General features: G+C 38.0%; 3 protein-coding genes and 1 long non-coding RNA gene across 7 annotated transcripts; 2 read left to right on the top strand and 2 right to left on the bottom strand.

Moving 5' to 3' along the window:
* Positions 1 to 938: 938 nt before the first annotated feature.
* On the top strand, positions 939 to 11,955 carry LOC124183512 (forkhead box protein J1-B-like). 2 transcript variants are annotated; one of them, XM_046572118.1, is made up of 4 exons: positions 939 to 1,308; positions 6,959 to 7,210; positions 7,727 to 7,905; positions 8,508 to 11,955. In XM_046572118.1, the coding sequence occupies exons 2-4, from the start codon at positions 6,985 to 6,987 to the stop codon at positions 8,883 to 8,885; spliced, it is 783 nt and encodes a 260-aa protein (XP_046428074.1). In that variant the 5' UTR covers positions 939 to 1,308; positions 6,959 to 6,984; the 3' UTR covers positions 8,886 to 11,955. The 2 variants fall into 2 exon arrangements, with proteins under 2 accessions (XP_046428074.1, XP_046428075.1); XM_046572119.1 differs by lacking the exon at positions 939 to 1,308 and adding an exon at positions 4,377 to 6,045.
* On the bottom strand, positions 7,204 to 22,810 carry LOC124183515. 2 transcript variants are annotated; one of them, XR_006870995.1, is made up of 3 exons: positions 22,255 to 22,810; positions 21,798 to 21,856; positions 7,204 to 7,346 (listed from the first exon to the last, which is right to left on the bottom strand). It is a non-coding gene; the product is annotated as an uncharacterized LOC124183515 (long non-coding RNA). The 2 variants fall into 2 exon arrangements; XR_006870996.1 differs by lacking the exon at positions 7,204 to 7,346 and adding an exon at positions 7,850 to 7,997.
* LOC124183508 (glucose dehydrogenase [FAD, quinone]-like) lies at positions 10,932 to 15,365 on the bottom strand. 2 transcript variants are annotated; one of them, XM_046572103.1, is made up of 11 exons: positions 15,197 to 15,365; positions 14,821 to 15,020; positions 14,540 to 14,651; positions 14,328 to 14,462; positions 14,125 to 14,237; positions 13,835 to 14,002; positions 13,402 to 13,555; positions 12,959 to 13,119; positions 12,697 to 12,874; positions 12,340 to 12,544; positions 10,932 to 12,235 (listed from the first exon to the last, which is right to left on the bottom strand). In XM_046572103.1, exons 1-11 carry the CDS (start codon positions 15,348 to 15,350, stop codon positions 12,031 to 12,033), a joined length of 1,785 nt encoding a protein of 594 aa, XP_046428059.1. In that variant the 5' UTR covers positions 15,351 to 15,365; the 3' UTR covers positions 10,932 to 12,030. The 2 variants fall into 2 exon arrangements, with proteins under 2 accessions (XP_046428059.1, XP_046428060.1); XM_046572104.1 differs by having other exon boundaries at positions 14,328 to 14,453.
* LOC124183506 (RAD50-interacting protein 1) lies at positions 15,699 to 19,724 on the top strand. Its single transcript, XM_046572102.1, has 12 exons — positions 15,699 to 15,964; positions 16,173 to 16,411; positions 16,548 to 16,721; positions 16,885 to 17,019; positions 17,115 to 17,376; positions 17,495 to 17,720; positions 17,923 to 18,088; positions 18,162 to 18,327; positions 18,408 to 18,628; positions 18,704 to 18,869; positions 18,965 to 19,098; positions 19,376 to 19,724. The coding sequence occupies exons 1-12, from the start codon at positions 15,836 to 15,838 to the stop codon at positions 19,551 to 19,553; spliced, it is 2,196 nt and encodes a 731-aa protein (XP_046428058.1). The 5' UTR covers positions 15,699 to 15,835; the 3' UTR covers positions 19,554 to 19,724.
* Positions 22,811 to 22,948: the final 138 nt, after the last annotated feature.

Here is a 22,948-nt window from a genome sequence, read left to right as displayed (position 1 = left end):
TCAACACTCGATGCCATTGTATTTTGATAATTTTTTCGAAAGAGATGGCCGAACGACCCTCTTGAAAAATAAATACTAGGATATCTTTTAGAAAAATCCGTAAAATGTATCAATAACCGTAATGAACTGAAAACAATACCCTGCACTTAGCGATTGCGTGTCGTAAATATAATGATGGATCGGCGGCGAGACGCTTTGGTTCAATCTTGGGAAATCCCCGCCACCGCCGCCGAGCGTGAGGTATATAGGCGTAGAAAATAATCAATCGTTTCAATAATTTACAAGCCATCTCATGTCACATTCGATACAGATACAAGCGTCGGTTGCTGTTCGTGATATTCAAATTTAGAATTATACATGCATCGCACTCATGTGTACAGATATGCTGTGCGGAACTACGTAGGAATGTATGTATGTACCCATATGACGAAAAAATGACAAAGCAAGCGAGAGGTAGGCAGGCAGGGTGAACGCCTCGTCGTACCCGCATAGCGTCGACGGCCGCTCGTAACAAAGGTGTATTAGATCAACCTACGAACGAATCAACTGACCAACCAACCAACCAACAAACCAACCAGGAGTCAATCGGAGGACTAGATAGCGGATGACAATGACACTGTGGAATTAGCAATTACCTGGAGAATTGAATGCAAAGAAGAGGAGGAAGAGGAGAGGCAGAGCGACAGGGGGAACGAAAAAGGAAAAAAACGAACCGGAGGAAGACAGGAAGGTAGGAAGGAAGGAAGGAAGGAAAGGAGGAAAACTGCGGGTACAGCTGCGTCGCGGCTGGAGGAGGAGACCTGATCGCGGCGTGTGCTGCAGGTAGCGCCGGCGAACAGGGTGACAGAATTCCAATCAATATTCACCGTAGCTATACACCTGCCGCCACCGCCGCCAAGTAAGAAGATGGCGGCCGGACGAGAGGCAGGAGGCAGGAGGTGGTAGGTTCGCTGGTCCCAAGGGGACCGCCGCCCGCCGATTCATTGAGGTGCGCGAAGCGGTGAACCAGAAGAAGCGTAGAACGCTGTCGTCGTTCCGTTGCTCGCCGCGGTATTCGCGAGTCGAATAAGCAGCCTGCAGGCAAAACGCCCTTATCGCGTTGTCTGCGTGAGAACAAGCTGCACAGAGTAAAACTTAGCAGTAAGAATAGATTAAAACCCCCAGAGGGTGAAGAAGTGGTGCGTGTGTATTACGCGCTTTACAGATATCGATCCTGGACCCAGAGGATCATCTTTGGTATTCCGCTGGTGTGTCAGACCACCGAGGGTGTTGGTTTTGCTCCGCGAGGATCGCGCTCGCTGTCCGAAGGTGAGTGAGCGGATGAAAATTACAGTCGTTAGATTTTTCATCGACTCGATCATATTAACAGCCTTACTCGGCTCGTTGCTGTGCACTTTTTACTTTCAATTTCTAACAATGAGAGGATAAAGAAGGGGAGATTTGATCAACCGACCGTCACGCGATGGGGGGATCGGATCATTTCTTTCCGCTCCAAAGGGTCCTTGATCTTTTAATCGGTTGACGTCAACGTCAACCTCGCACATCAATGACGCCACTTATTCATTTGCATGATCAATTGTTGCACATTCGTGTTCAACGATGCCGGTATCACACTATCGCACTAATAGGTCATATAGTAGACAAATAAATTGTAATCATCCTCAATGTCCGGCACACTTTCTCATCACCTCGATATCTCCATTATCGGTCAGTTAGACAGACCCATTACGCTCTGAAGGGCGTACAGAGTAAGAAACCTTTGCAAATTTATATAACAGAAGTCGTTGATATGTAGTCAACAATCACTGAACACGAAAAGTGAAAATGTAGAATCACAATTTTGAAATTCATCCCCCGCCTGATAAAAACGACAATCTTTTGTATCGATTTACAATTTTGTAAAAATACCGATGATTTCTCATCAATTTGGTAAGACGAGCCATCGAAGCTCGTATAAGGATTGCTTTGACGAATCAAGGATCAACTATATCCCCAAATTTCAGGAAGAATCAGCACCCACTTTTCACCGTCAAGGTGTTGCTTCATATACCTAATTTGCGTCATAGACGATTCAATTTCCTTACCTCAAGAAAGTTGTACAATTATAATTGTTCATTTGGTTTTGAATATGGAAACAAAACTATTCTATGGTTTATTATAAAAGTAATGAAATTACAAAATTCATGAAGATGTAGTAAAATTTCAAATCTAGTAATATTTTTTCAACGACTCGCAACAGATCACAATCGTTCGTGTTTGTGAAATTCCCCGCCGTAGTTTAGTCATAAATTTCCATCAATTAAAAATTGCTTCGAAATGATCGGATTAAAAATAAGGTTGAATCATCCACCGTTATCAATTCCGCCAACCCTTTAATCACCGTAAAACTCGTGACCGGCCTTGCCGCGTTGCAAATCTACTTCCCAGAAGCTTGCGTCGCGTACCTACCTACGATTCGATTCGTCATTGGCACGGTTAGGTATATGTGATGCGTACATAATACGTCAGAGGCTGTAGAGGTATGCATGCATATACCTACGTGGACTTCACAGCCCAGTGAAATACGTCCACGTATCCGAGTTAGTTTGACCTATAGCAGTTCTCAGGTCCCCGATGATCACCTCGACGTGCTTGCAAGCAGGTACATACTCCAGATGTGCCGCTTGAACCCCAGAAAAAATGAGCTTCTTTTTCCTACCCAAACGTTCCTCGAACCGAGAATCGAATCGAAATACGAATCCGAAAATTTGACGAAGCCTGGAAACGATCGAACATGCTGAAAGTTCAAGGGGGTAGTGAAATCCTCATTTCGATAAATCGATGGTACCTTATAAGTGGATGAGAAATAGCAACCGATTGAAAAGAACCTGTTCAATTACTACCGGCACAATGAGTCAACCTGACGCAACCCTGGCAGGTGCTACAGAACTGGGCACAGGGGGATGTTCCCAGGAGATTATTGATCGTTCTCTATATATACCTCGACGGCAGTGTGTGTCAAGTTGTGTTGGTGTCGAACTGACAGACGGACACGCGGCCTGGCCAACCCGCGAACGATCCGGCCGTTTCTGCCGGACAAAATAGCCACTCACCCCCAAAGACTCAAAGCCTTCGAGCCCTTATGCCTCGCACCCCTTTGAACAAACAGATACCGGGACCCCTGCACAGTACCAAATGGTACCTTTTCACCTGTACTGCTGCTGCAGCACTAAGCGGCTTTACCTAATCGACTTTCCTTAATACGCTCTCAAGTACCGTGGAAATTTTCAAAATTTATCGATTGAGCGCCAGTCGATTTTACCGACGTTCTTTTCTTCCCGCAATACTCTCGATCCTCTCGATCACCGTTTCAGAAGTATCCAAAAAGGCATGAATGGCAACTTCATATTCAAAAATACATAATGAAATGGAGAAATTGATCAATATCAATGCAGAAGCGCAAATGTGAAGGTTAAGTAAAATGGAATCAAGAGTACGATGAAACTGCCGAAAATTAATCACGCGTCTACGAATACCGTGATTATACAGTACCTATGTACCATCATCAATGATAAAGATGAAGTTAGCATCGTTACTGTAACGATGCATGTTGAGGAAAAATCTTTACTACGCAACTCTAGGAATGTCTGAAATTTAGTAAAGCAACTTCGTGAAAGTCATTTTAAAATTACGCAATAATGATTTTTTCCCTGATATCTCGTCATGCCAACGTTACAAAATTATAATCATTACAGTATACCGAGCAAAGTACCAATTCAGCATACCAATTCATGAGCGCATAGTAAATATTACATTTTTCCGAATGATACATGAGCTGAGGAACTATTTTTTCTCCTTCTGTACCATTGAGAACAGACGAAAATGTCGTTATGTTTATCAGTAAAACGTGTTCATTTTTCCTTCATACTCGCACATCGTAAATACCATGTCTATATTTGTGAGACAAGTTTAAACACGCCAGTTCAGCACGTTCATATTATTATACTAGAATAAATGATTATTACTACTGCCATGTACTCTCACTTGTATGACTTATACAGTGTCTCGCGGACTTGTTATTCAAATTTTATCTACCGAGTTTTGCACGCATGAATGCCGCAGTACCGTGAACCGAGATATGCCTTTTTTTTCTCATTACTAATCATGGTTTGATACCACAGCCAAAACAGATGGCAAAACGCACGTTTTGCGAAGATCTGCAGGATCACTAAAGTTTGTGAAATCCAAAAAAAGCGTACCCATATGTGCAGATAAAATGAGATCCGGCCAATTGATTGTACAATTATGGAAACGCTTTTTAAACGATTTTTCGCGTGATAAACGCGTCAGTAGTTACAATTCGAGATTAATTCACGCGGTAGAATGACTCTGAATAGGACAAATAAATTATGGGAATACGAAAATTGGACACGAAGAGCAAAGGGGAACTCATTGTCAGTCAGCAGCCTTGCCTGACTCCTTTCTTTCGGTACCGGCATCGACCCACAGGAGGAGTTTTCCGCTATACTGCCAACCCCTTGAACAAACCCTGCCAACCTTTGCCAACCCTGTGCGCCGACCTTTAAGACGTATCAACGCAACACGCAGGATTTCTTGTTTTAACACTTTATGTTATGCACCCCCTCATTTTCACGTACTTTTGTTTTATATTTGGAACGCTCTAACACCATTCGTGCAGTTGCTGCTGCGCAGGCTGTTTCGTTTCGCTGTTTTTACGCGATAATATCAAAGTGGATCAGTCCAGATTTTTTTAGGGTAAAAAATTAGAAATGCCTACCGCGCAATTTATAATGCTCAAGTTTATCGGGAATCTTGGAAAAACTAAAGCTATTAAGTCCTATCCGAGTTCGTTGAGATAAGAAATGCCGCAGAGACGGTTCAATGACACTTCTTTCATCGATCTCCTGATATATCTGGAAGAAACGACTAGAGAATCAACGTTCGAAATTCAAATTTCAACGCGACCTTCGATTTATCCAACTTCCATCTGCATACGATATAACATCGTTTAAGGGTATCTTATATAGCTCGAAACCATTTACAGCTACGATTTTAAAGATCAAGTTCGAAATCGGACCTCCAAATTGCCTCAAGCACACTTTCAGCTCATGCAATGCTAATTGCACACTCGACTGCATGTGTGATATCGACTATAATTAGTCACCTACTCAAAGCCGGTTCGCGATGATCGTAGAAAAATTTATTCCAAGAGTGAATGCAAGTAAAAGGCACTTTGCAGTTTTATCCGAAATGTTCACAGATCGAAGACAGGCAGATTAATCTCGAGGCTGAAGTTAGTAACGTTAACGTATCGAAACATTGAAACAAAAAATTACTATTTCACACCTTTGGAATAACAGAAGAAGTTTAGTTTACAAAATCTCAGTTTTCTTGATGCTGTATTAACAATTTGCTAAACTTCAGGTAATCCTAAAGTTGCAAAATAACAGTTTTTACTAAACATGCATCATTACAGTAACGTTACAAACTTCAGCCTGGTGCCTGTCTTTGTCACTCTCAAATCTTAGTGAAAGCATTAACATCTATACCTTCCGTCTTTGTTTGAAAAAATAAAATTCAAAAACGTTCGAAGTTCGAATTCGTCGTTCACCTCGTTGAGAATGGACTAAGGCTCAACGTTACGCTCGGAATCGCGGCACGAGCAACGGAACTTCCGGTAGGGATAACTCGGGGTTGGGAAATTGTGGCTGAGGGTGACGGGTGGTCGGATGGCGAAAGGTCCACCTGCGACGCAAGCAGGAAGGCAGGGCTAGGGCAGCTCCTGGTCTCGCGCACCTGTCCATCGCACGCGCGCACAAATAGGTGCGGGTAACGGTAGAAGCCGTGAGGGTTGCGCGCGGGAGTTCCGTTTGAGTCGGCGATACCGCGTGATCTGGAAGCCGCGTCCATCGCGAGTTGCGCGTCTAAGTAAGTCTCTCATACGTCACAACTGGAGAATCGGATGCGTTTTTATCCGTCAGATCGGTTCTCAGAGCGTCATCCATCACGGTGTGCTGATCAAGTCCGACGAGGACTTTTGATTCGGTGAGTAAGTATTTTTTTCTTTTTATTTTTTCTTATGGCAGTTTTCGCGCTTCGCAAAAAGGCGTCCACCGCATCGCGATCTGTTTCTCTAATTTTGATTCATGCTTGTAATGCTCGACAACACGCATTATATCGATCTGTAGACGTGATGCGATTGTAACAGTCCGATAATACATTGAGTGTAAAGGAGATCCGGGTCTTTTTGCGCTGTGCAAGGAGTTGGTACTTTAAGTTCGAATTGAATAATTGACCATTCTACCAACGTTAGAATCGAAGTACTACAGTATATAAAATTAATCTCAATTCACGTGTTACGTGTAACCGGAGCATGCGTTTTGTGACGGTTCTGTAGGCGTAATAGAACTCGTTTTATTGACGGGGTTAAATATGCGTTGCCGTTCTAAGTATAAGGTACACTTTCTGTAAATTCGTTGTATGTATCTATGCATAATTTACGTTTCGATTGCGAATGCACTCTCGTGATCGAATAGAAACCTAAATATAATGGAGGTTCGAAGATAAAGATCTGTAGTAACGTTGATTTTAGATATCTAGTTGTTAATTTGATATTAATTAACGATAATTAACCGCATTCAATTTCTCGTCAAGCATACGATCCTGATCAGTCTGAATAAAGAACGTTGGTCAGGCTGAGGTATCATTGCCCTCTTATTCGTAGCTTCAAAGATATTAAACGAATCGACAAAGTAATTTACAATGTACGTATTTTATCTTTATCCTATACGAAAAGCTTCGGATTTTTCTGGGGTTTCACTCTCTGCTTGGAATAATATCGAGATGTAACTAGAAAAAAAGTTTGTGTCATAAGTATAGATCGTTGTAATTTAACCATCAGTACTTTCGTCACTACCTGAGCCCGGGATTAATGTGAAGATTTTGTGTGTCTGTACAGGCCGACACTGATATGACACGGTAAAAATGAGAATTGACATTATCGAAGGCCTTTCGGATGAAGGATCACTGTCAGAAAATATGGATACGGAGAGCTACGGAGTAGAAGCAGAGCTCACGAGCCTTTCCTGGCTCCAATCACTCGACATCACAAGTGCCTCAAATCTACCGACTCCACCATGCTCGCCTTCGCCTCCTCCGATCGCTCAGCATGCACCAAAGAAAATGTCACCATTGCTTAAAGCTGAGCTAGGTATGCAAAGATTATCAAGCCTTATGAATATTTGATTTCGTGAGATGGCGGTCAGGGTTGGAATGATGCGCTTCAAGCAATCAATTTTATTTTCTGTACGGCGTTTCGGCAGGCCCCGCCTATCATCATCAGGTTTCTTTAACATAAATAATAACACATTGTTATATGACTTACACTTGTTCACTAACTGTCACGTTAAGAATATTGCACAGCTAGGTAATTATTTATCTCTATTGCATCTAAATACTTTACAGTGTTTTTTAAGTTTGAAACGTCGTGCAGAAAATAAAATTGATTGCTTAATGTGCATCGTTCCAACCCTCACCGTCATCCAACGAAATCAAAAAATCATAATATCTACACGGTCACGAACTTCAACTCGGTATCAAGACTGTGAAATTGGCAATTTCCAGATAAATCCACAAGACTCCATTTCGAATTCTCATACAAACGTGGTACAGAAAGTCACCGTTATATGCATCACGCTATAGAAGAGATATATGTGTTTCGTTTCAGACCTGGCTGAAAATGCGGAAAAGTACCGTCTCGACTCGGATGCTAAACCTCCCTTCTCATACGCAACATTAATCTGCTTGGCGATGAGGGCTAATAATAACAAACTGACACTATCGAGTATCTACAGATGGATAAGAGAAAACTTCACATACTACAAGCATGCCGATCCCGCGTGGCAGGTTCGTATGTCAATATTATCTTGTCGATCTTTTCCATTCGTTTCTGGAATTCATCCCAATCAAATGATGACGGAAAGCAGTTGCTCGGATTTCTAGAATGTTCAAAATTGAGAAAAATTTGTTATTGAGAGGATGCTCCAGTCAGTGTTTACCGACCGAGTGAAATATCACTTGTTTTTACTGTTAAATATACTTGCGCATCCCTAATGCAAAAAAGATGCTGATAGCGCAATTTTACATGCAATGCCGAACGAAAACATCCAAAAACTTTTATTTCCATGCTAGGATAACGGCAGGAAATGGATTTCTGAAATAAGTGGTGATCGAATTACAGGAATACAATTTCTGACATCATAAGTGTTGCGTAAAATAAAACTTTTTTTAAAGATTCGTATTCGTCACTGTATGTTAGAATGACGCTATCATTGTCTTTTTACGTCAGTGATACGTAAGCGTAAGTAACAGTCAGAACGACCGATATATGAATCTGACTATGAATATGAAAAGACTGACGATAGCATCATCTCAAGATAACCATACCTATGAGAGAACTACATTAAGATCTATTGAAGTAATTGAAAGTTTGTTGTTTATTTTCGCAGAATTCAATCCGCCATAATCTATCGTTGAACAAGTGTTTCGTGAAGCTGCCACGATCAAAGGACGAGCCGGGTAAAGGAGGTTTTTGGAAATTGGATCTTGAGAGATTAGAGGAAGGAAGACGTTCCCGAAGGCGGGTCTCGTCCCGCCGAAATAGCACGACTAAAACGGCGGCACCAACCACAAATTTGACACCTGTAGCCTTGTACGAAACTCCACCGAGCAGCGTTTCACCCCCAATTCCAGACAGCCTGCCGGAAGTCCCCGAATCGACACAAGTCAGTCTAAGCGAGGATGACCTCACAGGACTTCTGATCGCAACCGTCGGCTGGGACGAGAATCAGCTTGATCTTCTCGACTCTCTACTAGATTCCTTGTAAGCATCATATTTCTTCTTCTTTGCCTCTTACTTCTTTCCTTCTCCATACAATTATTATACCGGGTTATTTCCTTGACGGTTGTCTCACTTACCGAAATGCAGGGGGATTGACTCCTTTGAAATTACCGAGAAATAACCCGGTGTATACGATGTATCGTTCAAGAAATATCCCGCGGTAAATTTACGCTGACAACATTAATTATAACCGTTTGCTCATGTATAGCATTAAATATTCAGACAACCTTTTTGTATCCAACTTTAATATGCACGACGATCCTTCGAGTGATTTGCACAGGTAAATTGTATATTCGCGAATGAGAGGAATTTCGACGTACATTTTATACCGCGACAATCTCTTGAAACTTGAAAATCAAATGTGCATACGCGAGTTTGTTCGTGCAGGCTGGCCATCCCGAGATTCAGCCGTCAAACTGTTTCTGGCGGCGATGTAGTTGATACGAATTTTCAAGGTTAGAATCTCACATAATTGTGACAGTGACTCAGAAAGGTTTGCGAAGCATTTGACGTCGAGTCGAAAAGTTGATTGTTCAAAGAACGGTCGGAATTTAATGCTTATGCTCTTTGAAAATTCAAGCGTATGTTCATATTTTGCGTACGTTGGCCCGTCTGCATCGTAGACAAGAATATCGCTCCGGGAAGATTTTGCCGACCAATGAGATTGAATTATTTGGTGCATGTGCGGTTGATTTTCAAGTTTCAAAAGATTGTCCCGGTGTGTATACTTAAATATTGCGTAACATCTAAAGTGATGTCCGGTGATGAAGCTGAAAATTTCAAACAATTTTCATCAAATATTAACAAATTTTGCAAAGGGAATTTAAGAACAACAGTCTTTAGTTATTTCCATAGAATTTTTTTCTTACTTCAATTAGTGTAGATACAATTAGGCATACTGCAGTAGAACTGACCCAAACAATACGCGGAAAAAAAACTCAAATTCAAGCAATGAAATCCGTCCAAAAAACGATAAGACATGGTTTTTGCATTTATCAATATATATATAATGAAATTCGCTACACTTGCATGAATAACTGTTATGTAGATATCACAGTTATTAAAATAGCATGTAGCATAGAAGTGTAATATGCCTTATAATCGGAATGAACATTCGCTGTGTACTCTATGTTATTGAAATTAAAAAACAACCCTCTAAAGTATGAATTAATTAATAAAAGCTCAATGCGATTTTAATATTAATCACTTACGTTAGATTTGAAATTAATGAATTATTGATTGGTGAGAGAAATATGCTAATAACAGGTGGTTGATGTGTTAGTTTTGTAAAAAAAAGAAAAGATTTGCTTCTATAGGAATGTAATGTCAGATAAATGATGCTCAAATATTAACGACTATTCGACAACGTGGAAGAAAATGAAGAAAAAACTAGTGAGGGAAAAAGAAAAAGTTGTCTGAATATTTTGTAGGATCTCAGCCCCTCCCATTTTTTGCAAAATATTTTCAAAAGAATTTGAATATATCACATGTATAGAGTTGGATGTTGAAAATGTGTAACCAGCTCATATTATCAAGTATTATTAGATAATATATTTGATCGTTGTTAATGTAACCAGCAATATGTGTATACGCAATACACATACCTTGGTATATATGTAGAATGTGTAAACCTGTTCGATAAAGTGAATATAATTAATCACTTGATTTAATTTATTAATTTTTTGTTCTTTCAAGTTTGAGATTCAAGTGCAAAATGAAAGCGAAAAAGAAAAATACGAAGATTGATAATAATTAACGATTGAACACGTTCGAATTGAAACTTCATGTCATACAAACTAGATCTGCTCAATAATCATTTTCAACATCCAAATAATTATTGTAGATAAGAGAATATATACAAATACCTTCATACATACAATATATTAATAATAATAATAGTAAGAATAATAATGACAATGAATTTTATGTTTTTAATTATAGATGTATAATATACATGTATAGGTAATAATTTCATTGAAGCGATAACATTGGTGTGATATTATTTGAATTGGTGTGTGTTTTTGCGCTCTAGTTCACGCCTTTAAGAATCCGTCCAGCGATAAAAATATTTATAAATTAATATTTAAGAATAATATTGCAGTCATTTGAGATCAAAGATTGTACTTAATTAACAAACAGGATAAATTAACGTACATTTTACTATTATACTATATTATACGTATATCCCTACAATGTAACGTGTGCCATTTTATGCCTTGAAAATAATGTGAACCAAATGAAGGAAAAAAGAAAAAGAAAATAAAAGAAAAAGAATAGAAAGAAATCATTTAATAATTACTTAGTGGCCTTATAATCTATATAGCAATTTGACAATGTAATAATAATTATTGCGTAGTATAATATTTTAGAATTAATTTCTGGTCAACTGAATTTTCTTTTTAATATACTAAACATTTTTAATATATATATATATTATAGTATGTGGATTATCGACCCTTGGGTATTCAACACCTGCATGATTTATATTTTTGAGGAATTTATTTGTCTCTCGTTCCTTGAGTCTCCATTATCACGTACGATAATTTTATTCAATTCTTAACAAGGCAATACTGTATATTCAATATCATTGTATTAAACCCACTTGAAAAAGCAATACTAATGAAGAGATTCGGATAAGAATTTTTACTATGTTTATCAAAAATAACTATTATATATGCAATCCGTCTTGGAATCTAGTGAAAATATTTCGCTCAAAAAAAAAGTCATTATGCTGCAAGCATTGTATTATCGTAATGACACAAACGTGTTTCAATCTTTGACAAGTTCGATGTTTGGCAACACGATAAATCGAATCATTTGTCTCCGTAATACAATAGACATACTATGGGTGTAGGTGTGTTGAAGAAAAATAACGAAATCACCACTAAAGGTGAAGGTTGTAAAATTTACGTTGTAATTTTACGATAATGAATTATTATTAATATTATTAATATTATTATTATTATTATTATTATTGTAAAAGTGCTCAATGCGGTATGTTAACAATTTCCACCATGTATCTGATGAGAATATAATATACAAAATGTAGAAGTGAATTGATTACAGCTGTCATTATTATAATATTTACAGTTGCATGTTGATTCCTAAAAATTAATAAAACTATCTAAGACTCAGTTCTTGACCTGAGACGCATAGAATAAGTATTGGATAAAATCTGTCATATGACACTGCGATCTCTGCTTCAGAAACTTTTTGTTAATCAATAATCGAGCTGCTTTTTCGGCGCACATTACAACTACGGCATTGATATTGCCACTTGGTAATACTGGAAGTACCGACGCATCAACTACGTAGAGATTTTCAGTACTATAGACCCTGAAAAATACAACTTTGATTCACTAACGCACTGTCATTCAATTACATATTCTCAGTAAGATTAATCGATCCTGATGAATAAAGTTTCTTCAACCTCAACGCACCTGAAAAATTCATCTACAACGCTACCAATACGACAGGTTCCTGCAGGATGATAAGATGTCAAAGTGACATGTCTAACGTAACATTCCCAATATTCTGAAGTGTCAAATGAAAATTCCTTGCAGCTTGGGTAATGTTTTGTGTAAAGAGTCGCGCCCAGTTTCTGCATCGCTCTTGTTCTGATCAATTTTTTCACGAATTGTATACCTAAAACGACACAAGAGATCTTGACACAATCGGAATCATAAGTCTACAAACAAAAATAGTTTAAAGAGACTTATGAAATGATAAAAAATCGAGAATCTTAGAAGATCATTCTTCAATCAGCATCCACGAAGATTGAAAAATATTATAATCACCGTCTATTAGAACTTCCACGTCTTCCTGAACGGAAAGATACTTTGGATCGATAATGGGGGGAGCAGCTGGATCAGAACTTTGTAATCTGATCTCCCCGGAACTTTTTGGATGTAATAAAACCGGTAATATGCTGACAGCTGTTTCGTGAGTCAGTGGAGAAAAATAATCACGAAATACCTGAATAAGAGAAACTTTTCAGCGCTGTAACCCTACAAATATTTCTCAAGAAATTGAAAGAATAACCTCGCAGGGATAATTTACCTCGTCTGATATGCCCATGATTTTTCTCAATGCTATACCACCGTCTTGAGATATTCCAACTGGCATTACCATCAATTGTATATCTGGAGGATCTAGTTTTCGATTTGATTTAGTGCTGTGCAATGTACCGACAACTTCGATACCCGCTGATGTCCACGGCCCTGGAAGAAGAGTTCACAGTTTCATTTGCTACGCAAACGAGACTCTTCCAGTCCTGCTTGAGAAATGAACTGATTATTTACTTTCAGAACTTCCACCCCTTAGATCAGTTCTGATTATAAGTTGTTACCTCCATCATACTCCAATACTCAGGTGAGACCTTTGGAGTGGAAGATGTGAAAACAAACGCTACTGACTTTGTTTTTCAAAAACCGATCAATATTTGCGCATGGTTTCAATTAACATGTACAAGCAATACTTCAATGTCAGATACTGATATATACCTTTGCCGTGAAAGAAGTAGTTGAATGCTGACAGAGGATTTAGAACATTCAATATGTTCAGTGGTAAGGTTGTATTGAGCACGACCAAATCGAGACCAGTAAGAATATGATCCACCAAATTCTGACCCACGGGTAAATTTTGCACTACCTTGATCTGTGTTACAAATGGTTGAAATTGTATTTGCAATAATATTCTCTACATTTCCTCAATGATTAGATACTCCAGAGCATTGAGTAAGGATCAACATGGAAATTGTAGGGAATAAGGTACTCTATTTGAAGTGGATAATTGTTCGCTTGATGAAGAGCAGCGTTACCGAATAATGCTGTATTGTTTTTCACATCAAGTGATTTGAGAGAAGAGAAATCTGATTTGACTACATTTGGAGTAGATGAGTGAATAAATTTGACAAGCAATTGAACCAACGGTAACCTTTAGACCTTTAAGATGGTCTCTCGGACCTATTCCAGACAGCATCAATAGCTTTGGAGTGCCAACTGCTCCTGCGCAGAGTATGACCCCCTTTGTGGCGAAGGCCTTTAGCTGAGTACCCAGTTTCTCAAATTCAACTCCAACGGCTTTCTTTTCTTTCAATAAAACCTTTAGGAATGAAATTTAAATGATTACATGCGATATCGATGATTAGGATGTTGACATTGAGCAAAATGGCTATCAACTGTTCAAAGATACTTTTTAGTTTGACGTAAATGGTGTCTCATCACCTTATTAACATGAGCATTAGCGATAACAGTTAATTTTTCAATATCCCTGTGTAACAATCTGTCGGTACTCCATCTCTCTCCATCCTTTGAGGTCAATTCCACTTTCATGAATCCTGATTTAAAGATGAAGAAAAAAAAGCAACCAGTAAGTAGAATAAGCACCATTTTCTTTTCTATTTTCTTTAGTATTCAACGGTTCTAACCAATGTTTAGATCTCTGTTTATATTTCCAACGTTTTGTCCCAGTTCTGCAGCTCCGTTCAATATAGCGTCCGACAAATCAGTATACCAATTATCACAATGTACATTCAAAGAACTGGTTTCTTTGTCTACGGACTCTGCGGTGATTGAAAAGTTCATCAGGATTATTTAATTATTTTTCACGTAAAATAAAGTCACAGTGATAAGTTTTTACCCTCAAGATCGGGGAACCAATTAGTGTAATCAGCGATGTGACCACGAACGTAAGCCATATAATTTAGTCTACCCGATCCTCCTAAGATTTTTCCCATCGGCCACTTGCTTTGCTGTAATATAATTCCATGTATCCAATATTTAATTAACAAATATTCTGACAATTCTGAACACGATATTTAAGAATCGAATGATATATAACAAGTAAACCAAGTGTCAGAATAAACTATTCCGAGGAGAAGAAGAGAAAGAATCAATTGACCACGACTGAAGGAAGAGTACATTATTGATTAGTCCTTTGCAAGCATGTTTTTGTGGAACGGTCACATGCTGCCAGTCAAAGACAGACTGTTGCAATAACGGAGTTAGTACAGGGATATTCAAGAATGGAGGAACTGCACCACCTGCTTCCAATAGCAAAGTTTTCTCCCCAGCTTTGGACAATCTGGCAGCTATTACAGACCCAGCACTGCCAGCACCGACTGAAATGTTTAAAGAATCGTTGGAATAATGCATATGGCAAAAGAACTCGAGCTCTGGAAGGACGGATAATCAAATTGTGATAAATAAAAGAGGAGATATTCTGTGTAAACTAAGAAACTAAATAAATGTTTTCAGAATTCCTTTCTGATTGAAACAGCAGAAAGAAAGAACTTACCGATAACATAATCATAGAGTTTTGAATTCTCCATATCATTGTAGGACCAGTTGAAGTATTTATCATAAATATGTGCAAATTTGAGAAAATTTACAAAAAAAAATATCAAAATTCCGTAAATAATAAAAACGGAGTACTTGAGTATGAAAATCATTTCGAAAAAACAAGTGTCAAAACAGTTCAATGCTCTCTCGGCAGAAACTGTAAATATATGTTATAATTGGCTCCAATCTTTGCACGCATGTCCTAAAAACTGTCACCGTGAGTGAAATTTTTACAAGTAAATTTGCATCGCATCATTTAAGGTGCTTAATAAAACTGTATAAAACAATGTGAACTAATCATCGATATTCGACGGATTTGGATGAAGCGCAAAATTTCAAGTTAAATTAGGCATAGGTCGGAATGTAAATTTGGAGGTTAGATTATGTTATGTTAGGTTAGGTTAGGTTAATTACACGTAGAATGAAACTTAAGTTCAGAGGTTAGGTTATGTTAGGTTATGTTTCGCTGATGCGTGAAACGTCAACGAAGCCAATATGTCGAACATACCGTAACTTGGTATTTTCGAAAGCTAAATTATACCGTTTTCAGCCAAAGTTCGAGCTATGATACGTGATAATAATTGGGATAAGAATCATGGATCCAATCAAGGTCAAAGTCATACAAGAATTCAACGCCGAATTGGGTTCGGATTTAAAAAACCTTGGAAAAATTCCTCAACTACACGAGCGGTTACAACACGAGAGAAATAACATCGAAAAATCGGTGAGTCAAAATTGAGTATCTTACTTTAATATTCATTCACGAAATCATTCAAAAAACATATTACCGAATTTTCCCAAATATTATTTCTTCTACAGGTAACAATAAATGTCACGTACAGAAGTATCGTCGAATAATCATTTAACAGAAAATACTACATATTTAATTATATCTTATTGATATTCTCATTTATTTTTTTGCCATGTGTAAGCTGTCGCTGGCATCAACGGAGGCTCCGTCAAAGGTTAAAGCAGCTATAGAAGGAGTTGATAGGATAAACAATGAAATAGAAGAATTGGTAAAAATCAGCAATGATTTGGAACAAGTTCTCATTGAACAGCTTCAGCAGGATTCCAAAATTGATGGGATTCGAGAAAATGTTGATAAAATAGAAGAGCTACAAAGAGCGTTGTCGTACTTGTACTTGGTCAAATCCATCGAGGATATATGGTACAAAAAAATACTGGTTTAGCTTCAGCACCCTGACTCGATGAGAAAATACTCGACGTTCGATAAACTAATACAACTTTTCTAAATTCTTGTACTTTATACAGTCGACTAATTGAAAAAATCATTGATTTTACAGTGATGAAATAGAGGGTTCTCTATTAGCAAAGGATGACAAGCTGACGATAACTCTGTACGCTAACTTGACGGAAAGAAATTCACAATTACAATCGTCCACTTGTCATCATCTTGTAACTTATCTACACGACACTCTCCACTTTTGGCATAATTATCTCAAAGATAAATTTACAGCGTAAGTACAGGCGAGCTATTGTTTGAATAAACAGTACGAATACTTATTATTATTAAATGTTTACCTTGGTCAAAAAAATGGAGGCAAAATCATCATCGATTATTCGATCAAGGTAACACAGCTCCCTGGTATTTACTTTTCTACAATCCTTGAAATTTTACAGAGAATACAACGAAATTCTGAAGGCACTGAAATGGCCATTTTGTGGCAGCAATTTAAATTTGTCGACTACTCCTTCGCTAGATGCAATGGCAAGGTTCAGCACAGTTACGGAATACTTGCTGCAACTGCAACTACCGTATCCTTTGCATCAAGAATTAATTGATGTAGCTCGAAATCATGTAACTTCCCTATGAACCCTGAAATTGATCCTTAACTCAGATTGACGGATAGAGAAGAAACAGCGAAACCTGCGGTTACCTCGTCGCTTCTAACCGATTTTATACCAGTGAGCTTGCCAATCTTACTGCTGATTCGTCCCCTTAGACGTAGATTCATATACCATTTCACAGGTGCAAAACAAACTAACCGTTTGGACAAACCTGAGTGGTTTTTCACTCAGATACTTACATGGATCAGAGATCATACCGAATGGGTGAGGATGAATGTTCAACCAATCGCAAATTCTTTGGGACTTGATCACATCAATGCTAAGGTATTTAGAAGTTCGCTTCAAATGTGTTTAAATAACAAAACAAAGGCTAGATTCTCGTGAGAAAAAAAACTCACAGTTAATTTTCTCTTTGTTCCATTTTCATAAATAATTTATCCAGGTCGAATTCATGCGAGGGCTGGTCCAACTCGCTGTGGAAAAGTTATATTCCGAATTACCCAACATGCAGTACGACGATGCTCTCTTCGCACATCTAATCGACGAGGCTCTAGGCTTTGAAAGAGAGTTAAGAGACACGTTGTTATATCCAGCTAGTCAACCAGCAACCGTTTTTGTACTAACTCAAGCACAGATTTTTGTCAAATGGGTTAATATGGAGAAGAAATGTAAGCATTTCTCTACCGACAATGAGCAATATTTTTCTACACTTAGACGTTTTTATATTCCATGTAATATGTAAAACGAATTCTTAATGTACTATTATTTGCATCAGGGTAACTTTTGTGTAAACGAATCGACTTGCAAGATGTCTAAAGTGTGTTAAAAATTAAATATTACGTATATTGTGACTTGAATATTATATTGCAGATGCAACGGAAAAAATGGACGCTATTTTGAGTTCTGAGACCGCATGGGAAAGATTAATGGGTACAGATATAGACGACATGAAAGTAACGGAGTGTGCGGAAGCTTTTCTCACTCTTCTAATGACTATCACTGATAGATATAGTCATCTGCCACAACCTGGTCACAGGTGAGTCATAAATATCAACTTTCTTGCTTTGTTACATCCTCCCTAACAATCCATCAATTTTTTCACCCAATAGGCTACAATTTCTCGAACTACAGCTAGAACTGGTGGATGATTGGCGTGTTCGATTGCTGCAATTGCTGCACGAGGATTATGAAGATCCGCTGACTTCTATCATGCCTCGAATTTTGAATACACTGCACTATGTATCTAGTGTTCTCAAAGAATGGGGTGCCACTGTTGTAAGTGAAGAAGTGAAAAGCAACAAGCGGTGCAAGAACAGACAAGTAAAATACCTTGAGTTTTGTTTTTCTGTTCTCAGCACTTCTTGCAGCTTCACTATTTCAAAAAACAATCAGATGTAACAGAATTATCTGTAGAGAAATTGGCTGAAACTTCTGAAAATCCTGGGGACGAAGATGATTCTGTATTTGACGAAGCTCTCGCATTACTACAAAGGTTGGAACGCGAGTTGGTGAACGAAATAAGCAACTCTGTGGCACTGGATGTGAAAGCTAAAAGCAGACCGTACAGAACTGACAAGTAATATCAAATACATCAACTTGCAACAATAAAAGTTTTTAACCCTGAACATCTAATCCTAGTTACTGATTGTAGATGGTTTGCGATGCAATCAGAAAAAGAATTGGCGTCGTTATCCGTAACCCCGAGTGGTTGTCCCATGTTTCAAGAGCTGGCTGCTCGTCTTAACACACTTCAAGACATTCTTGCACTACCGTTGTTTAACAAGACTTGGAAGAATCTTGCGGCGCAACTCGATCAAGTAGGTCACAAACCTAGCTTATTATGCTACATTGTGCACGATTTTTCTATAAGATGACAAAATTGATTAGCGTAATCGACATTTTCTTTCTTCAGTATTTGCTAGAGGAGATTGCTGTGGTCAATCAATTCAACTCTGGGGGAGCTGCTCAATTACAATATGATATTGTCAGAAATCTCCTTCCGCTCTTTGGTTTGTATACAAACAAGCCAGAAGCTTACTTTCCGCTGTAAGTATACTCAAACCATCAATAGTTGTGTCTGGAAACCAAAACAGTAGATTGTAGTAATGATGTACGTGCTAACGACCCGAATAGCCTAATAATCTTAATCCCCATGAACTACTGAAAGTGCGAGCTACGTAATCTGTAATCGCCAAGATAGAGGTTCTTATTTTGAAACTTATTCTTAACTTGAACTTTTCTCAAACATCAATCTTTGATCTATTAATCTATTATTTGCGCTAGTATTATTCTGTGATTGTATTAATTTATGAATATTGCACAGGATCAAGGAGGCCACGATTCTTTTAAACATGGCTTTAGGTTCAGCGATGCTCTTGTTAGAAGCATTGGAGGGTAACGAAGATACAGCTGAAGTACTAGCGGATGTTGGAATTTATAAAATGACAGAAGACATAGCAATAACAGTACTACGAAACAGAACTGATATAAGTTCGCAATAACTAACGAAATGGAGAAAATAAATTTTCCACTGTAAATAGATAAAAAAAAATAAGCTTAGCCTAGATATTCTCACACCTTGGGTATACAATAATATAATTACGATTAAACTTGAAAATTTTTCTTTTATATATGAATATTAAACATTAAAAAAATAAAACAAGTTCTGCGTAGATACATTTTTTTTCTTTCTATTAATAAATAATACAATTATCCATAAGTAAACGTATTCATACAATAGTACGACTTCGGACCACACGACAATCAAGCTTTCTCTCTGTCATTCGAATAGCAAGTCGTATGCCGCAAATTTAATCAATATGTTCGCAAGATTCCATATCAAAAACGACTCTCACGCATATGGAATCAACTAATAGTAAAATTGCACTCTAACATCTAAAATATAGAGTAATGCATTTTTTTTTGCGAATTCATAATACATTGTCTTGATTTTAAACTAAATATTTGCAGTCTTTTCTAAACTATCAGAACACTTCATACCATCAATAAAAAGGCAGAGAATAATTTTGGCATGTGGTGTTTTTTAAGTACGAACAATTGTGTAAACAAATTTTTAGCAGATAAGTTTCGTCAGTCACAGTCAACCACATCACTCTTTTTTCCCTTGTAGCAGCGTAATTTTTTAAAATAACTAGGAAACGCTGGATCATCCCGTTGTCTTTTTGTAGGTTCGTTAAGTTTCTCATGATGCTTTTGAACATCTTTGAATGATTGCAACTTGATGTATTTTGTAACATGGGAATAATCACTTTGCACTTTTAATTCTTTGTCAAAATTATAGTCCAATTTCGACGAGTTGGTGAGCATTGACATCATTATTGTTACATCTTTAATAGTGTTGTTTTTGAATTGTTCGAAATTTTTTTTTATCACGCAGGAAAAAATGATTCTCTGTTGAATCTCGCACTTTATTTCATCAGCAATATCGTGTATGGATTTCTCTTTGTTTTTTGAAAGAGTCTCAGGATCGGTTCGCACTTTTTGAAAACTTTTTTTTGAAAACGCACTTTTCTTTGTACCCGTAGATTTCAAATTTGGATACAACCTAGCGACATCAGTTCTGAGCGGTTGTTCTACACGCAAGGAAGATGCCTCATGAAATTGTGGAACAGATATGGCTTCTTGGTTCCGCGATGTTACATTTGAAACAGAATATCGCGCCTCTGTGCGGCTTGATTTTTTTAGAGGCTGACTGCAAGTTCCTGTTTCTTCCTCGGCAGATTTTGAACCTGATGAGCCTTGGACTAGCCTTATCGTTACTGGTTCACTTTGAGATGATGAATACGGCAAGTTCAATACCGGAGCGCATCTCACTGGCTTGATATTTTTGCTCCCGACCAATGTTTCGAAAGCATCTTCGGCGACTGTGTAATCCAACACTTCAGCCACTGTCTCGATGCGTTTTTTTTTTTTGAAGAACGAAAGTAGAGAAAACATTGTTTCTTCTAAAATATGTACAATATCTGTTTTCTTATCTTATCTCGTTCTAATAATACAATTTCGACACATGCTCGGTAAGTGCAAAAAAATGCTATGAGTTATAATCAGTCAGCACGTACAAATTCAAGTTCGTGAATTGAATTATAAATAATACGAACATAACAAATCAATTCAACATTGTCCGACAAGGGATTCCCCGACTTATTATTATATTCGCCTGACGTGGCAACCGCGATATTCATCCATGTATGTACAGCAAAAGCAGCAACAGATGTTTGACATTACAAGTTTCGTGTTAAATATCTGATTAAAGCTGCCTTCTGATTGGTCTAGACGGCCCTCATCTCCGCTTTCACGAGTGAAAGATTCAATCAAATTGAAACAGTTCAGCCCTTTTCAAAAGTTTGGCTCGCGGCCACCAGTGGGCGCTGCGGACACCAAACACGACCACTGATATATATACACTGGATTGGATTAAGCGTGGTGCCGTCACGCCAATTGAACGGTAGCCATTTTGTACAGATTCTTGTCACTTCAGATACATATATACATATATACGTGATATATGTATGTGTATAGGTATACACATTTTATAAAGACCAATATTCCAAAGTATTGGGATACATTAGTTGCAGGCAAATCTAATCATATATAAAAAACTAGCCAGGTTGAAGTTTGTGACGTCAATGTGACACGGCACTTTCAGAAAAACTCACTAATTTGTTACTTTCGTCAGTCCATCAAGTGGCAGAGTGTCGAAATATTTTATAGCAGGAAAAACTTACCCATCGCAGAATACTTGTAGGATGTTCGTTGTTCCTTCAATCGGTTTTTGTCCTTCAATCTGCAAAGAATCTTAGTATCAGTTTCGACTCTATTGACAAGTTTGAAATCTTGTTGATGTTCATGATTGCACGCATAATTTAATATTGGTAAATTTTAATCGCTAGCTTCATTGACAAATGCTTCAAACTGGGATTGTAGGAATGTTTGACAATTTTCGACTATAAAATAATCATGAAATTTTCACAAAGACTCAATTCTAAACTTGACGTGCAAAGCATAAGACTATACTAGATACGAGTGCATACATAGGTGTACAGTTTGCAATTTTATCCAGTAGTTACATTTACCGACACGTACTGTATTTACCATAATTCACGTAAGTGAAAATTACGACTATTCGTAACGTATAAGTTGACCGGTCAAAGAAATTTTAAATAAATCATTGTATTACCTGACCTGCAAAGTCGAACCCGCCGAACTCGGCACAACAGGTCTCTGCACCTTACGTCTCAACAGGTCCAAACTAGTTTCTTACCTTATGCAAGATGGCCGTCGCTCGGAAATCGTTGTTCGCTCCGTGGTTCACTCACTTCACACACAAGACATGTTAAAAGTACAAAAAATGTCTCCCCTCGCACTACAAAACGTACAAATAATAAAGTTTTTCACCAAACACAATAACGTTCTTTTTGAACCAAAATTTATTTCGTCTTTTGATACGGTGAAAAGACCTATTTGCACAGTTCAGGATACAACATTCCTCGACACAATATCTATTTTGATTAATCCGATAGTAAAAGGATTTGGGCCTCCAATTACACTTGCACAGCATAGCAAATACCACACGCACCAGATATACGGAGCTCGAACGAACTTTCAAAGTTGATCGGTGACAGACGAATGCTGAAAGATGTGGCGGTTATTTGAGTCGTGTGAAGTTGCTGCGCGTGGAGCCCGCCATCAGTTGAGGGTAGCCAATCAGGTGACTGGGTTCGAGGTACGTCACCCTCCGTTGTCGGTAGCGATACTATCAGTATAAAAAATGTACTGATGTATAACTACTCATATGTCAGTGAATAAATGGAAGCACGTTCACATACGTTGTCAACGTCGTATACTACAGTTTGCCCAAGGTCAAAAGTTGTATATA

This window comes from Neodiprion fabricii, chromosome 5, assembly GCF_021155785.1.
Source record: "Neodiprion fabricii isolate iyNeoFabr1 chromosome 5, iyNeoFabr1.1, whole genome shotgun sequence".
NCBI classification, from domain to species: Eukaryota; Metazoa; Arthropoda; class Insecta; order Hymenoptera; family Diprionidae; genus Neodiprion; species Neodiprion fabricii.
This window is presented reverse-complemented; position numbering and strand designations above follow the sequence as displayed.

What these genes read in the sequence shown, in the direction of transcription:
- LOC124183512 (XM_046572118.1), top strand. Translation starts at nt 6,985, where the DNA reads ATGAGAATTGACATTATCGAAGGCCTTTCGGATGAAGGATCACTGTCA. An exon ending in ATTGCTTAAAGCTGAGCTAG is followed by an intron (nt 7,211 to 7,726) that starts GTATGCAAAGAT and finishes GTTTCGTTTCAG; the next exon opens with ACCTGGCTGAAAATGCGGAA. An exon ending in ATGCCGATCCCGCGTGGCAG is followed by an intron (nt 7,906 to 8,507) that starts GTTCGTATGTCA and finishes TTATTTTCGCAG; the next exon opens with AATTCAATCCGCCATAATCT.
- LOC124183508 (XM_046572103.1), bottom strand. Translation starts at nt 15,350, where the DNA reads ATGATTTTCATACTCAAGTACTCCGTTTTTATTATTTACGGAATTTTG. An exon ending in GCAAAGGACTAATCAATAAT is followed by an intron (nt 14,652 to 14,820) that starts GTACTCTTCCTT and finishes ATTATATTACAG; the next exon opens with CAAAGCAAGTGGCCGATGGG. An exon ending in AAACAGAGATCTAAACATTG is followed by an intron (nt 14,238 to 14,327) that starts GTTAGAACCGTT and finishes TCTTTAAATCAG; the next exon opens with GATTCATGAAAGTGGAATTG.
- LOC124183506 (XM_046572102.1), top strand. Translation starts at nt 15,836, where the DNA reads ATGGATCCAATCAAGGTCAAAGTCATACAAGAATTCAACGCCGAATTG. An exon ending in TTGCTGCAACTGCAACTACC is followed by an intron (nt 17,020 to 17,114) that starts GTATCCTTTGCA and finishes ATTGACGGATAG; the next exon opens with AGAAGAAACAGCGAAACCTG. An exon ending in CTGCCACAACCTGGTCACAG is followed by an intron (nt 18,089 to 18,161) that starts GTGAGTCATAAA and finishes TTCACCCAATAG; the next exon opens with GCTACAATTTCTCGAACTAC.